The sequence below is a fragment of the Acinonyx jubatus genome, chromosome A2, assembly GCF_027475565.1.
Source record: "Acinonyx jubatus isolate Ajub_Pintada_27869175 chromosome A2, VMU_Ajub_asm_v1.0, whole genome shotgun sequence".
Lineage (NCBI taxonomy): Eukaryota > Metazoa > Chordata > Mammalia > Carnivora > Felidae > Acinonyx > Acinonyx jubatus.
The window spans coordinates 151,857,768-151,874,643 of NC_069383.1; the positions used below are offsets into that span (position 1 = coordinate 151,857,768).

At 58.4% G+C, this 16,876-nt stretch overlaps 1 protein-coding gene across 1 annotated transcript; it reads left to right on the forward strand.

Annotated features, from left to right (window-relative positions):
* Window positions 1–72: 72 nt before the first annotated feature.
* COPE (COPI coat complex subunit epsilon) lies at window positions 73–15,667 on the forward strand. Its single transcript, XM_015065575.3, has 10 exons — window positions 73–245; window positions 5,403–5,465; window positions 6,596–6,696; window positions 9,029–9,181; window positions 10,484–10,537; window positions 10,974–11,055; window positions 11,951–12,106; window positions 14,137–14,205; window positions 15,257–15,331; window positions 15,468–15,667. The coding sequence occupies exons 1-10, from the start codon at window positions 120–122 to the stop codon at window positions 15,513–15,515; spliced, it is 927 nt and encodes a 308-aa protein (XP_014921061.2). The 5' UTR covers window positions 73–119; the 3' UTR covers window positions 15,516–15,667.
* Window positions 15,668–16,876: the final 1,209 nt, after the last annotated feature.

Genomic DNA, 16,876 nt, shown 5'->3' on the forward strand with positions numbered 1-16,876 from the left:
CCATTGGCTCATTTCCAGGCCGGAACGAGTAAACTCCATTTCCCAGAGCGCTTTGCAGCGAATCCCTGCTTCCGTCCGACGTGTCCCTCCGGAAGGGGAACGACTGGGACCACAGCGATATGGCGCCTCCGGCTCCGGTCTCGGCCTCTGGCGGCTCCGGAGAAGTGGACGAGCTGTTCGACGTGAAGAATGCCTTCTACATTGGCAGCTACCAGCAGTGCATTAACGAGGCTCAGCGGGTGAAGGTGCGGCAGCTTGGAGGCGAGGGAAGGTGGCGGCGAAAGCCGCTTCCTGGGGGCCACTGGTCGCGCCCTGATTTTAAAAATCTTCTTTCTTCTCGCGGCATCCCCCCCCCCCCCCCACGCCACGTATCTCTTCAGAGCGCTGTGAGGAATTACCCTTTTCTTATGACAAAACTCAAAGCCGTGACAGTTTGTGATACTTCTCACTCCGAGAGCTTGCTCTGCGCCATGGAAGGCATTTGAGTAAGGGAGGCGTTTGTACTACTGTAATAATAATAATAGTAGTAGTAATTTTCACTTGGGGAGGGCCCACGTGTGCCACCATACCCTCGTTACTCGTGAAGCAGGGACTGTTGTTTGTTGTCATTTTGGAAGGCTAGCACCGCCGCTCGAGAGAGAAATGTTTTCCCCGACGTTGCCTGCCCCACCAGCCTGGTTATATCTCCCCGTACTTGCCCATTCATTCTTTCATTCCTCATTGAGCTTCCCAGTGGGCCAAGGCGGTGTATTCGTGCTGGGCTCAAAGCAGTGACAAAACTCCGAGGTCTCTTGGAAAGCTCAGGCTCCCAGGGGGGACAGTGACTGAGCAAATAAACAAGAAGTCAGGGGGTGGTGTGATGGATAGTGATGGGAATGAGGTTGGCCTTTTGAGAGCTAGAAAATAGCCTTGTCAGGCAGGGCCCAGCCTGACAGGTCCTTTAGCAGGAACTTTTAGGGAGGGACACGGACGTTACAGACACTTTGAGAGTGAACCGTTGGCGAATCTTTAAGAGCAGTGAACTTGACAGGGTCATGCCTGCCCTCATGGTTGTTAACCTTAAAAAGAAAACTCACCTATTTTACAAGCAAAATGAGTTTATTGGGGATTAAGGGAGAATTACAGTTTGGGACACATAACCTATGGCAAAACCGTAGGCATGTCCAGAGATCAAAGGGGAGGACTGCTTTTTCACAGAGGAAAGGGGGGAGTTGAGAGGGGCTGTTGTAAACAGAAAATCCTTTGGAGTAAACTGGGAGCTTGAAGTGTAGTGGCTTTCCATTGCCTGAGTTGTGACAGTCTCTTCTTGGCTAGGCAGTTACCCCGGGAGGAGATCTTTTGTTCTCCTGTGGGGGTACTAAAGTGTAGTCTTCTTGGGGGGAATCATGGTACCTCTCTTTTGCTGGGGTCTGCTTTTGACTTGGAATGTCAGGGCTCGAGAGCGCCCCCTTCTGGCCTCGTGGTTCTATTTTCAACGGAGTCTTTTTTTTTTTTTTTTTTAAACTTGTACATGGCCTAGTGTTCCAAAGAGATTAAACAAGTAAAGAAGTGAGTGAATATGTAATAACAGCTTGAGCGCTTAAGGGGGCAAGGTGAGGTAGAGTGCTGAGCGAAGGGCGCCTGGCTGACTCAGTCAGAAGAACATGCAACTCTTGATCTCAGGGTTCTGAGTTCAAGCCCCACGTTGGGTGTAGAGATGATTTTAAAATATATACATAAACTTAAAAAAAACCTACACACACCTCTCTTAAAAAAAAAAACAAAAACAAAAAAACAGTGCTGAGTTGGAAAATGGTGGGGAGGAGGCTGCTCCAGGTGGGAGTGGTCCGGTAAGCCCCTGGTGGCCTGTCAGCCTCACTGGCTGTCATTTGAACCTGAGACTTAACCTTGAGAAGCATCTAACCCCCTAAATTGCGGCAAAGGTGCCGAGGCAGAGATGAGTGCCGTGTAGTCAAAGCATAAAAGGCCGGTGTAGCAGAAGTGGGGTTAGCGAGGGGGAGGATGGAGAATGAAGTGGGCAGGGGGACAGGAAGGGCCTTGGGAGCCACAGTTGGGGTTTGGATTTTATTCTGAAGGTGTGGGAGGCCTTTGGCACACCAAGCAAAGGAATGGCAGAGCTCTTCACTGAGGCCGCCAGAGGCTTGGGAGGAATTTGGACTTTGAAGGAGGGAAGGCTTCCTTTCTCCTGCTTCCGACCTTTGACCTCTGACGGTATACCTGGTTTCCTTGACATTCATCTGTATAACGGGGACAACGCCTGAAATGGGCTTCAGGAAGCTGTTACATGTGAAATAACACTTGTTTGATTATATTCATTTTTTGATGTTGCCATGATGAATGGCCACAAAGGCTTGCAACAAAACAAATGCATTATCTCTCAGTCGGTTTCTGCAGGTGGGAAGTTCTCCATGGCTTGCAGCAGGCGAAAATCAAGGTGTTGGCCAGGCTCTGTCTTTTCTGGAGGTCCTAGGGGAGCATATGCTTTCAGACTCATTCAGGTTGCTAGCTCTGAGCCCCGGGGTCAGCCTTAGTTCACAGAGGCTCCTCTCCAGTCCTCAACCTTGCATGTGGTCTCTCCACGTCAGAACCAGCCACAGAATCCTTCTCACACTTGGGCTCGCTTGGATTTCTCCTGCTGCTGCATTATTTCTGTCTATTCTCTGCTATTAAAGTTCTTGCCATTAAGATTCTGTGATTAGGCTGGGCCCTCCCCCGTAACCCGGCATACTCTTCCCATTTTAGGGTCCATAACCTTTGTGAGGTCCCTTTTGTGACATGTAAGCTGTTCACAGATTCCAGGGCCTGGTACGGACTTTGCTGGGCCGGGGCCGGGGGGTGGGGGTGTCCCTTATTCGGCTCACCACCACAGTTGTGTGCCCGCCTCCTTGCTGGGTAGTATAGACGGTAAGAAGACTGAGACAGACCCGTGCTCAGCCTCTGGCCCTGTTATGACTCTCTGCAGCCAGGGCTGAGTCACTGTACCTCTCTGCGCCTGTTTCCCTGTCTGTCCAATGGGAACGATGACACCTGTCTCACTAGGGTCACTGTGAAATTCAGTGTCACACTCATGCTCTGCTGTCTGGCTCCTCTCGTGCGTCTGTTCTGCTTACATCACAGCAATACGTTCTTTTGAGTCTTCTCCTGTCATAACGTGCAAACTTTCCGTCGCTGCTGAAAGGGAGGACCAGTGTGACCTCCTGTACTAAGGGAATGACTGAAAACAAGAGGTGACGGTCACTGCGGGTGGAGGCAGGCCGCAGCCCAGCCTCTGAGCCAGGGAGCCGCTTCCTTTTTGGGGACGTGGGAAACACGCACTGGCCCGAAACTATGACATTCTCCCTGATGCATCCAGAATGGGAATACTGTCCCCACTGGGCCATTTGATGTGGTCCATGGGCCACCTAAACCCTCTTGGGCAGCCTATGCTGAGTTGGACGGTATCCCCCAAAAGATATGTTCACCCAGAACCTGTGAATGTGACTCATTTGGGAAAAAGATCATGGCAGGTATACTTCCATAAAGGATCTCTAGATGAGATCATCTGGGATTTAGGCTAAGCCTTTGATGGGAGCATGTTCCTGCTGACACCTTGACTTTGAACTTCTAGCCTCCAGGACCTTGAGAGAATAATTGTGCTATTTCAGGCCACCCAGTTTATGGCAGTTCATTACAGTGACCCCAAGCTCTGCCAGCTCTGAGGTGGCCCCAGGTAGAACACGTGGTGGGTCACTGCCCTTATAGATGTAGTGATTAGATGTAGTGCTGTGTCGCCATTAAGACTTTCCCTTATCTGTCAGACATCCCTTTTGTTTGTTCGTTCGTTTGTTTTAATAAAGCTTATTTGCGTTCGAGAGAGAGAGAGAGAGCAGGGGAGGAACAGAGAGAGAGGGAGAGAAAGATCCCAAGCAGGCTGTGTGCCATTACCACAGAGCCCAATGCAGGGCTCGGACCCACGAAGTGTGAGATCGTGACCTGAGCTGAAATTGAGAGTTGGACACTTAACCGGCTGAGCCACCCAGGTGCCCCATCAGACATTTTTTTTTGTTGTTGTTGTTAATGTTAATTTTTGAGAGACAGAGACAGAGCATGAGCGGGGGAGGGGCAGAGAGAGAGGGAGACACAGAGTCCGAAGCAGGCTCCGGGCTCTGAGCCGTCAGCACAGAGCCCGATGCGGGGCTCGAACCCACGAACCCGTGAGATCATGACCTGAACCGAGGTCTGATGCTTAACCAGCTGAGCCACCCAGGTGCTCCTCTGTCAGACATTTCTTAAGTGCCTGCAAGATAATAGGTACTGCCCAGGTGTTGGGGACAGAGCAGTGAAGACAGCCTCAAGAAGCTGAAGGTCCAGTGTGACCATACTGACAGTAGCCCCCACCCCATCCCTGCCCCCCCGATGGCACTCATCGTCAGGCCTGGCTGCGCCTCTGAGCCGTCTGGGAGTGGTGAGCGGCCACTCGAGCTGGCCATCACTGGTGGGTATGGGCCTCCTGGCTTTGTTCTCAGGTCATTCTGACGAGCTATCCCCAAGCAGGAAACGGCTGAGAAGCATTTGTTCAGAAAGATGCCATTTTTGTTTCTTTAGACCTGGAGGTCTGCCCAGCCCTCCGCACACGGCTTCTGCCCAAGTCCTGTGAGCCTTCTTCTTTTCCTGGCTCTGGTCGGCCTCCCCATAACTTCGTCACCTGGCTGGGGACACAGTCCCAGAGTGACCACTGTGTGATGTCACCTCCCCAGCTCTGTGGTAGCGGGGCTGGGGGGCATGGCCCAGGCTGGACACCGATGTCACTGCACCAGGACAGCCCAGCTGAGCTCTCCTAGAGAGGCCCTCTGAGTGAAGCAAACCTTTGTTTCTTCTCTTTTGCGTGTTTAAAGAGGGTTTGGGGACAAAAACAAGACAGGAACATGCCCCATAGAAATATTTGCTACAAAAAAATAAAGTCCCCTTTGCACATCTCCTGGGTCTCATCAGTTCTGCAGAATCACCCATCCACCTCTGGATGGGAACCCTCGTGGGCCTGTGTTCTCTACTTTTACAAACCCAGGCACTAGGGCCTTTCCCCCCAACATCTTGGACCACGTGTACCATCGAGCAACTTCTGTCTCGATCTGCTGCACCCTGGGGGCCCCTGTCGGTATGAGTGGCCATGTGTCCCGCGGTTAAAGGTGTGGGCTCCACCCTGGCCCCTTGCTGTGCAGCGGGAGTGGGTGCTCCACTTTCCCTCACCTGGACGAACAGGGGTGAGGATTGAGCCCCTTCCTGGGGTGGTGGTCGTGTGGGAGAAGACCAGGGCTGGGACTCAGGCCTGGAATCCACTGGAGACGCTGCCTGCTCTTGGCCTCTACTGAAGACCTGTCTGGCACCCAACTCCCAAGTGTCCTGACCGGCCTCTGTTTCCTCAGCCATCAAGCCCAGGGAGAGACGTGGAAAGGGATGTCTTTCTGTACAGAGCACACCTTGCACAGGTGAGCGCAGGCCGTGACCTCCGGTGTCCCTGGGACAGGAGAGGAACAGAGTCCTGGGGGGAGGGGGGGGTGTGGCAGACAGAGGATGGCAGGGGCAGTTGCTGTGGCCTCCACAAGTAGGTGGCCATTTCCCAAGGTTATAGGCTCACCAGGCCGGGGGGCCAGGGTAGTGATTTCTCCCTTTTCTTTCTTTCTTTTTTTTTTTTTCTGTTACATAATCAGATTTCATTTGTTCGGTACAGCTTCGGGTTTGCAGAATAATCAAGTAGATGGTAAAGAGAATCCCACATGCCCACCCCCACCCCAAGGCCCACAGGCAGCCAGCCTCCCTTGTCCCTTGCCCCCCCCGCCTTGGATTGTGGCACATGGCTTCACAGCTGCCTCTACCTCACATCAGGCCTTCAGTGGTTTCCTGGTTCTGTTCATATCTTTCCCTCTCTGGAGTGTTCTGGGGCCTGATAGGACCTCCGCCCTCCTGTTGGCCAAGACCCCCCCTACCCCCTGACCTTGAGGGTGAACAGTGTGTGTGGCCCCCAGCAGAGGGGCTGCCCCGGTGTACCTTGGAATCTCCCTGGGATGTATACCTGCATTTAAAAAAAAAAAACAAAACACCTCTACGTGGATGCAAAAACATTAAAACTACCTGGAAAGGAGTGTGATGAAAAATGGACCCCTGACTCCAGTTCCCCTCCCCGCAGTGACCACCACCACCAGTTCTGAGTGTCAGCAGGGAGAGGTATATGTCCCAGTTTATAGAAGTGCATGCCCAGACCCCCTGCCCCTGGGCGACGTGTTTCCCGCCCCCCGCCCAGAGCTGGCAGGGCCCTCACCCTGTCACCTCAGCACTGGGGGCTGGACAGTGAGCAGCCGGGGTCTTCGGCTAGAGTGGAGGGCATTGTGGCCTGACAGGTGACAAGGGACACTGTATTGGCTCCAAGCAGGTGCTGTGGCAGGGCCAGCACCTGGTAGGCTAAGGGGTCCCTGGGGGTGGTGGGTGCTGGTTCCAGGTGTTGGGGCTCTGCCAGGGTGATGCTAGAGCCCTGAAAAGCTCTCATGTGTTCCTGGGGACTGAGGTGTCGACCCCGCAGGGAGAGCGGGCCAAGCTGATGGTGTGCTTGTCTTCACTGCAGAGGAAGTACGGTGTGGTCCTAGACGAGATCAAGCCCTCCTCAGCCCCCGAGCTCCAGGCCGTGCGCATGTTCGCTGAGTACCTGGCCAACGACAGCCAGAGGTGAGGACGGGGGGGCGGGGGGGGCTGGGGGGGCGTCTCTCCCCACCTCCTCACCTCCCTGAACCTCAGTGAAAGCACATTCCTACCCCACTTGGGCATTTGCCTGAGCCATTCCGTCCGTTGCTGGCAGCATGCTTGCCCAGGTGCTTGGGTCTGCCCCTGCCTCGGCTCTGCAGGGGGGAGCCATGTGGCCCCGCCTCTCCCTTGCGTGGAGCACCAGCATGACACGGCAGGCTCCGTGGCTCCTCTGCACTTCCGTTGCCCGCCCCCCCAGGAATGGTTGGTTTTGAGGCCCCCTCGGATCAGGAAGGTAAAGTGCTCCCCAGGGGGTGCCTGAGATAGGGCAGCAGCCTAGCCCATGACATGGAGACGCTCTCTGCTCTGTGGGTCTTCCCCTGCCCCATTGCCCAGCCCCGAGACCACCACCACCCTGGAGCATCCCGCATAGCGGCAAGGAGCTTCAGAGAAGGGCCTTTCCCAACCTCTGCCCGATGGAACTTCTTAGCCAGGACCTGATTATGACCTTGTTGATGACCATGCTACTGTCATAGGCCCGAGTCTTTGGGTCCCAGGCATGGGTGAGACCATCTGCTGTGACCCCCACCACTGCTCTTACAGAAGACAGCGTTCGGTGTCCCGTGTTCTGATTGGGCTCCTTCGCCCTTGAAGCGCGAGGCTCAGGGGGATTTACTTGTCGGCAGTGACCGCTGAATGGGGGCTCCCAGGTTCTGACCCCCAGAACCCGTGAATGGAGCATCATGGGAAATGAGTTCTTTGCAAATAGAACTAGTCAAGGATCTTGAGAGCATCCTGGATATAGGGTGGACCCTGAATCCAGGGACTGGTGTCCTCATAAGAGACCGGAGAGAAGATGGAGAAGATACAGAGGAGAAGGCCGTGTGAAGAGGGAGGTAGAATCGGGGTGACACAGAAGCCAAGGGATGCCAAGGACGGTGGGCAGCCAGGAGAGAGGCCCGGGATGGATTTGCCCTCAGAGGCCTCAGAGGGAACCGTCCCTGCCCACACTTGGCTTTTGGACTTCTTCCTTCCAGAACTGTGAGAGTCCGTCTCTGTTTTCTTCATCCCCCCGGCTTGTGGTGCTTTGTGACGGCAGCCCCAGGACAGCAAGACAGGCGGCTCCCTGAGGCTATCATGTCCCCCTCCGCACCTCATGAGCCGGGATGACAGGCGCCATTCTCCTTTCAGAAGAGGAGGGGACTCTGGGACCCTGTCGGAGCAGGGCCTCAGGAAGACAGTGGTTCAGGCTGCGTCCATCCTGGCAGCACAAACCGCTGCCCCTTAGCCCAGCAAGCAGGCTGTGGAGAAAGCACCAGAACCAGAAGGTTAGCAATGGTTTGTCACGGTAACAGCGTCATGACACTGACGTCGCGGTAACAGCACGCAGCGTGTCTCCTCTGGGTGCCACAAACCAGGCAGGAAACTTCACGCGGTGGCCTTGAGGGCTCCACACCAACTCTGTGTCGCACCCTGTATGCGGTTCAGGTGTGCAGAGCGGGACATAGTCTCTGATTTGAAGTCGTGTGTCTGTCGGGCACCTGGCATGTCCCCATCTCCAGGGGCCCTCAGACACACATCCTTGACCAGTAGCCCCCCCCTCCCCCGCCACAGCCCGCGTGACACGCACACATTTGCGGAGATCCCGTGGACCCTGGACAGCAGCTTTCGTCCGACAGCGACTCGGGTCCTGGCCCTTGCTTCCCTTCTCTTGTCCACTGCTCAGCGTCCTTTTGAAACGAGGGGTCTTGACTGTTTTCTGTAAGCAGATCATGGCTCGGGTGTCCTGTGGCCTGTGGGGGAACTGGCTGATCCTCGGCTAAGCCTTGACCCCAGCCCGGCCCCCAGTCCGGCACGTTGCCCACCTGCCAAGTGCAGCCGGCCTCACTGAAGAGGCAGTGACGGCACTGGTGTGAGATTCGTCTGTGTCACTTCCAGTCTCCAAGAAGCCACCTCTGGCGAGTCAGCCTGTCCCTCCACGTCCAGGGGTGGTGTGGACACTACAGCCCCCCAACTCTGAGGGCCAGGAGAGCCGTAGGCTTTGGCGGTCATTTGTGCTGCTTTGTGGACATGGCCCGTCCTGCAGCACGTCCCCTCACCAGGCCTGAAACCACCCAGCCTCGGTTTCTGTGTGAGGGTGAGAAGTGCCTTGTGGGAAGGCGGTGAAGCTGGCACCCAGTGGGGCTCGCCGGAGACACTTGCAGCTCTTGTGTTCCCCTGGGGGCCTGACTCCGCCCCTCTGGACCCGTCTGCTCCTGCGGGGGCTGAGGCTGCTGCCCACCCCTGCCTGCAGGCCCTAAACAGCCTTGTGTTATAGGGACTCGATTGTTGCCGAGCTGGACCGGGAGATGAGCAGGAGCGTGGATGTGACCAACACCACCTTCTTGCTGATGGCTGCCTCCATCTACTTCCATGACCAGAACCCGGATGCAGCCCTGCGTGCCCTGCACCAGGGGGACAGCCTCGAGTGGTGAGTGTCCACCCTGTCCCCGGGGGAAGGCCTGGAGGCCTGAGCGGCCCCTCCGGGCTCCAGGCGACTCGAGGCCTTGTTGGCGTTGTCATGGGAACGGTGGGGGGCTGCCCTGAGAGACTGGTGGGGCCCAGGCTTCCCATTCAGGCAGCAGCTCCCGTTCTCGGTCCAGGAGACACTCCTTTCTGCACGACTGGACTGCTGTTCCCAAGGACACGGCTCCTGGGACTGGAAACCCTCTGTCCCCGATGGCAGAGTAGAAAGCACCTTTGTTTCTGCCTGTGGTTTCTATACCCCCACCCCCACATGAAGCCTTTGTGTTCTTGGGCCCTGGGCCCTGGCCTTTCCTTGCCCTCCCCAGGTTCCCCCAGGCCCTCCCCTGAGGCTGGCCCACCGTTCGGGGCACTCCAGGGCTGGGGTGCTGAAGCCCCTTGGAGCGCGCAGCCGCCCCCCCTTCCCCTTCCCCCCCCCCCCCCCCCCCCCGCCCCGGGGGTGACTCTGGGCCAGCATCGCGTCCAGGCTGCTGTGTCTAGGGCTCTGGCCCAGAGGGAGCAACAACCGTCCTCTGTAAACTCTGCTGCCTGCTGTCTCTCTGTTGGTTGGTCCCCACACATTCATTTTGTATCTGTTTACACCCCCCGTCAGTCCAGAAAGGGATTCACGGTGGCTTAGAAGTAGGTCCGGCGCACGGCCTACAAGGCAGCAGACTCTGCACTTGTTCCTCAGACTCCTGCAGAGGCTGAGCTGGCTGTTGGGTCACAAGCTGGTGGGAAAAGGTGGGAACAAGTGTCTACGTAGGTCATCAGTGGGCACAGCTGTCAGGCAGAGGGAAGCCGTGGGTGCGGTAACGGAGGGGGTAAGAGCCGCCCCCCCCACAGCACCTTTGTGACCGAACTCACGCCCTGCTCTGGGGGCCGACCCTGCGCTTGGCTGCTCAGCTTGCTCTCTGGGCTCCTGGCATCTGGCAGTTGTCAGTGTCGCCTTTACACCAGGAGTAGGGTGCGGACATGGTGTCTAGCCTCAGGATAGTCAGAGCCGGACACCTTGGGACCCGGCGAGAGCTCCAGCCCCGAGCGGACTCAGTGGTGAAATGTGGGAGCCAGGGCCCCAGGAAGCGGTGAGAGGCTTGGCGCAGCGTGCAGTGTCTGGGTCTGAGTCCGGTTCTGCCCAGCGTCGCCCTCTGCGAGGCAGGGCTGGTGGCCTGAGCTCTCCTAGGAATGTTCCCGGAGGTGGCGCCCACACGGAGTGAGCCCCGCAGTAGCGTGGCAAGGGTGCCTCCTGACTGTCCGCTGTGTCCCGCAGCATGGCCATGACCGTGCAGATCCTGCTGAAGCTGGACCGCCTGGACCTCGCCCGGTAAGCCTCTGTTTGGCCCCACCTGGGGCTCTTAGGGCTGTCTGAGCAGCGGGCCAGGCCACATCGGGACCCCGTGCTCTCAAGAAGCCAGGCCTCCGCCTGCTGGGACGCTTAGCATGGGGACCCTCCCTGCGCCCTTTCCGAGGCCCAGAGTATTAGTGCTGTGATCGCTTCTCCTAGTACTTAATTCTAGTCCATTGTGGTGATGCACTGTCATCTACTTGCCCACCCCTGCAGGATGTTGCCTGGGACGAGGGGTGGAGCTGTCCGTGCCTCAGTTTCCTTATGTGACGTGGGAAGTGGGATCTGCAGAGTTGGGCTGGGCTTCACAAGTATGCGGTGGGGGCTGTCGGGCCAGAGCCGGGAGCCAGCACCAGTGTGTGCCTCGCGAGCAAGCGGCGCGGGGGGCTCCCTCCCACCCTTCCTGTGTCCCCAGGAAGGAGCTGAAGAAAATGCAGGACCAGGACGAGGATGCTACCCTCACCCAGCTGGCTACGGCATGGGTCAATCTGGCTGTGGTGAGCCCCTGGGCCGTGCTGGAGGATTGGGGGGAGCATCAGAGAGCTGGGAGGATCCCCTGCCTGCAGTGCTGGCCCCTCCCTTGGGGAGAATGCCGGTGGGGGGTTCCGCACACACATCGGATCTCTGCTTCCTTTGGAGCCAGGGCCCATCCCCCAGGAGAGCCCCCCACCCCTTGCACATTTCATTTCCCACTTTGTTCATCCCAACCCCATTCCCGGCTCCTCCTAGCCGAGTGGCTTAGCCAGAGCCAGAGCGGATGAGCTGGGAGGCTCTGGAACCAGACCTGGTGTACTGACTGGGCCACCCTGGCAGTGTGGCCTCCTCATGGGGCTGACCCGGGGCTTGGCTCCTGCTCAGCTTGCTCTCTGGGCTTTTGGCATTGGGCAGTTGCCAGTGTCCCCCCTCCTACCTTCCCCTCCACCCAGCCCCTCCCTCCCTCCCGCACGTCTGCCCCCATCTCTTGGCAATGGCCTCTTTTCAGGCTTTTGGCGCTGGGCTTCCTTTCTCTGAGCCATTTTTGTATGGGTTTCTTAAAATGTGTTCCCCATCCTCGTGCGCCTGCACTGCCCTTGGGGGCCCGAGGCCTCACCCAGGCCGCTTTCCAACATCTGTCCAGTTCAGTAGGGTGAACCCTGCCCACTCTTTGTGCCAGCTTGGTGGTGTTTCCACAAGCACATCTTGGTCTCAGGCTCCCCCACGAAAGTGCTGCTGCGTCTTTCACAGGCAGACAGAACCTGAGTGGTTGGGGTTAGGACTGCCGGTGACAGAGAGGGGCCGCCCGTACCGGGATCACCTCGGCGAAGTGCTGGCATCCTGCTCTAGGAGGGAGCGGGCAGCGGTCGGGCCGGGAGGCAGGGTGACGAGCCAGTGGTGTTGGAACTGTCCCTGCAGGGTGGTGACAAGCTGCAGGATGCCTACTACATCTTCCAGGAGATGGCCGACAAGTGCTCATCCACCCTGCTGCTGCTCAACGGGCAGGCGGCCTGCCACATGGCCCAGGGCCGCTGGGAGGCCGCCGAAGGCGTGCTGCAGGAGGCACTGGACAAGGTACATCGGGCCCAGCCCACACCCCGGCTCCTGGTGCAGGCGGCGCGGGGCTCAGGCTTTCGGAGGCACACTGGGCAGAGGGAGACCCCGGGGGCCTGTGCTGTGTTCACGTGGGATTGTATTTTAATGCCAGGTCAGCTAAAAATTGGGATCACAACTGAAAACGTTGATTCTCTTTTCTCTCGGAAATGCGAGGGATCCCATCAGCTTGGGCTTCCGCTGGCTTGAGCGGAGCAAATGTTCTCTCTGTCACCTTGACTACCTGGTCTGGGGGCCTCGATGTGATTGTCACCTGAGCCTGTACTTGAAAGAGACACCTGCCGTTTATCACCAAGGGGAGAGCAGGCCGCAGACTGGGAGACGTTGCCTGGCCTGTCCTCATCTAGAAGAGGGACCAAGGGCACTGTCCTCTCAGGGTAGCCCCAGCTGTCTTCTCCCAACCAGTATCGGAGGTCGTGTGTTATTTTTATAATCAGTAGAAACATCAATTTTTTTTCCCACTTTTGGGAAACATTTTCTTTTTAATTAAAAATTTTGTTCATGTTTATTTTTGAGAGGGAGACAGAGTATGAGTAGAGAGAGGGAGACACAGGAGCTGTCAGCACAGAGCCCGAGACGGGGCTCGAACTCACAAACCGTGAGATCATGACCTGAGCTGAAGTCGGCCGCTCAACCGACTGAGCCGCCCAGGCGCCCCTGGAACACATTTCTTGATAGAACGAGAAATGGACACCGGTAGGAGGCCTTCTCTCCTTTATCTCTGGGAGGAGCTGAGTTACCATCAGAAGGCTATGTGCAGATCAGGGACGGGCGTCAGGTGCTCCTCGGGCCGCACTTGCGGAGCTCCTGGCCCCGCCCCCTGCCCTGTGCCTGCGTGGGTCCCCACGCCTCCTTGACAGGGTCTGACTATAGCTGGACTTCTGTATGCAGTTAGGGCTAGTCAGGAAGGCCTGGCCTGGTGGGGCGTCTCTGCCCCAGAAGGAGAGGGCAGTAGGGTCCCCAGTCAAATGACACCCATCTGTCCTCGTTCTCTGAGACACCAGCTGGGCTGGCTTGCTGCCCCATGGCCCTGACCCCCTGATGGCCGTAGGTCTTCCATGGCATCGCTCATCCCTGTGCCTGTGGGCCACCCCATGCTTCTGACCGTTCTCCCCATTCCTTTTGGAATGTTGCTCCTGTGAGCTCGTGTCGTCGTCCCCCATTAGAGCAGCGAGGCGACTGAGGCCAAGAGAAGGGGAGTTTCCCCAAAGAAGGGCAGCCACGGAGTGGAGCCCGGTCTGTGCGGGAGGCTGGGGTCCTCGAGCCCACAGCGCTGTGTGTCCGAGTTGCCGTGTCTCTGCTCCATGTGCCCCTCAGGGCTCCCTGCGGTGTCCCTGCCTCAGAGCCACCAGGGGCTCCGTCTGGGGTTCCTGGCCAAGGGGGTCCTGGGCCAGTTCCCAGGGTTCCCTCTGCCTTGGAGCCCAGCATGGGCGGGTGGGGTGAGGTCAGCCGCTTGGATGTTCTGGTAATTTTCCCGGCAGCTTCTTGCCGAGGCCCCCGGAGAGCAGGAGGCACGGGTGGGGTCTGCCCCGGGTCTTAGACCTCATTTTTACAGCAAGAGGGACAGCTTGGCTCTGAGGGTGTGGACACTGTCTTGGCCTGGGCTCTGTTACTTTGAGATTGGTATGGTAAACACACCCGTTCCACAAGCAATAAGCCACGGGGCTCTGTCCCATCCTAGTCTGCAAGATGAGACAGCAGGCACAGAGGGGAAGCCGCTGTTTCAGGGAGGTAGGGAGGGGCTGGGGCTCCCTCGCCACCATGCTGCCTCCTAGGCAGAAAGGAGGGCCTCGAGGTCACTGCCTTGCAGGGTGGCCAGTGGGCGCACTTTGGGTCTTGCAGCACCCCCTGCCCCGCCTCTGAGGGTGTGACCTTGTGTGGGTCGCGTCTTCACCCTGGGACAGTGGAAGGCATCCTTATGGGGCCAGGCCGGCTGAGTTGGAGGCCTGGGGGAGCTGACCCTGCTCGCCTGGTGTCCCCCATGTTTGCAGGACAGTGGCCACCCGGAGACACTGATCAACCTCATCGTCCTGTCACAGCACCTGGGCAAGCCCCCTGAGGTAGGACCTTCCAGGGCAGGGGATGTTTTCTGGCCCCCGCGGTGACAGCCTGAAGTGAGCAGGGCTCTGTGATGTGGCCCCCGCTCCAGATGAAGCTCAGGATCTCGGGCAGAAACCCATTCCTTTGGAGGGGGTCACTTGCCATCAGCCTGAGGGGCCCTGGGAAGTTGGTGTTGGTGGTGCACCCCTAGGGTCGTACCTTGGCCAGGGTCATAGGGCCGCTGCTCCCATGGGCCCTACAAACTAGTGGGCTGTGGCTCAGAGGGTGAGCCGAGCTGGGACCCCCACCTGTGCCACCTCTGGGTGGGGGGTGGGCAAAAGAACAGAGGAAAGGGGCCCAGGGGAACAATCCCTGTGAGCCCACCTTGTTGGAGGGCAGGGAGGGTAGGAGGACTGACTGGCCCAGTTGGCCAGGGGCCCTCCCAGGGTTTCCTGTCAGTCACCCATCCCTTGTGGAAGGGCCCCCAGAGCTAGGGCATGCAGCACAGACAGGACGACTCTCACTCACCCCAGAAATAGCATGGACCCCTGGTCTCGGGAAGACAGATGCCCCCGCCCTGTGCAGTCAGGGCTAGGCCCAGGGAGGTGGGGTGAGGCTGGGGGCAAGGGGTCTGCCTAGGGTCCAGGTTCCATTACCAAGATCTCTGGGGTTTCTCTGTACGGTGTGCCCAGAACAAACCCACCTCCCCTCCTAACCCTGTCCCGCCTGACCTGCCCTGTGCTCCTCCTGGCCCTCAGCCCTCTTCTGGGGCCTGGGTCCCTGGTCCCTTCCAGTCTCCTCACCCTGAACTCTGTGGCACATCCTCCAGTGCTAAGCCTGGGCTCTGTGCCAGGCGCTGTTCCAGGTGGTCCCCCTGCCCCCGCCCCCGCCCCCGCCCCTGATGGTCCTCTGTCAGCCTGATTTCAGGGTGGGGTGATAGAGGTAATGGGAGACCACGGCTCTTGCTTGGTGTCAGCTGGGAGGTCCCCACCCCACCCCTCCCCTTGCCCTGTGTGTGAGAGCCACTTGGGGGGCCCCTAAGCACCTAACCTCGCCTCACCTCTCCTGCAGGTGACAAACCGCTACCTGTCCCAGCTGAAGGATGCACACAGGTCCCACCCTTTCATCAAGGAGTACCAGGCCAAGGTGAGCCCAAGCTGGCGGTGTGTCCCAGATCCCCAGACCCCCTCAGGCTGGGCCAGGGAAGGCCCGTGACTGGGGTCCCAACTCATGTTCTCTCTGTTTCTCTTTCTGCGCCCATCATTCGCAATCCGCGTTGAAGGAGAATGACTTTGACCGGCTGGTGCTGCAGTACGCTCCCAGCGCCTGAGGCTGGCCCCAGACGCGGTTCCCGGGCCATGGCACAGCGAGGCCAGGCATTGCACCCGCCCTGCTGGGCACCCATCCTCGTGTTCTCTCACGTTTTCTGGCCAGAAGCTTAGCCTGGCCCCATTTTGTCAATAAATGTCTCCACCACAGGTATACCCCCCCCCCCCCCGATCCATGTTTGCTCTGGCCGCTTTGGGAGGGACATGTGGGAACCATGGCTCGAAAGGGACGGTCTTGGGCACTGTCACCCAGGGTTTTTCCCGGGAGGGGAGCCCTGGAGACCAGGGTCTGCGAGCAGCAGGTGCATACCCCTTGAACAGCCACCCTGTGATGCTGAGCTACAAGTGGCACAGCCGTGTCTCCCAAGCTCACTTGGCATCCAGGGAAACTGAGGTACAGGGTGGTCACAGCCATTACGAGGGGCATTCTGGGCTCAAAACCAGTATCCCGGTGTCGTCTGTAGGTGGTGAGGGAGGTAGGAAGTGCCCCGGCCTCAGTTCAGCCACATGGGGAGGGTATGTGCAGGGAGCAAATACCTCCCCCCCCTCCACAACCCCACCCAACCATCTGCTGCCCTGTGGGGAGTCCTCAGCCGGGACTGAGACCCGCTGCTGGGGCTGTGGGTGTGGGAGGGCACAGTGGCCGAGGCACCGAGCTCTCTACCTGGAGAGAGAAATCCATGGTGAGCACCCTTCCATAAGAGAAAGCCAGGGAATTAGCTGAAATCTCTTATCTAGAGAGAGGGAGGTAGGCAAGCAGGGGAGTGGTGTTGGCTGGGCCTCTTAGATGACGTCACCATTGAGCTGTATCCACCCAAACAGCTGGAAGGAGCTGCCAGGCCAGGTTCCCGGGGGACCAGCATTCATTCAAGGCCGCCTGAACAGCCCATGCAGAGTCCCCGGAGGCCGCGCTGGGCTCTGCGAGCTGGACGGGGCTTTGTGCTCTTTGTCCCTAGGTCAGTGTCTGGGCCTCTCCAGGAAGAAGATAAGACACTGGGTTGCCAGAGTCTGGCCTCATCTACCTCAGAGGTGGTGCTTGGTCGCCAGGACGGGACGTAGAGCTCGGGATGCCCAGCAGCAGGGCCCACCCTTGTCCCATCCCTGCCTGGTGAGGAGCTCAGCAGGGGAGGGAAGTGACAGAAGAATCCCCCGGCAGAGGCATCTGTCAGGGGTGGGGAGGGGTGGCCTGGGGATGAGCTCCTCCGGCGAGAAGAGGCCTGCCGTCAGGTGGAACAGGGAAGGGGACCCTGAGCAGCCCCTTGTCAGGCCTCAGTTGCCAGCACCAGGAGCCACCTTTCATTTCTGCCCCGCCCCCACCCGTTGGTGGCCTTCCAGCTGGGCCCGCCAAGATGAAACTCTACAC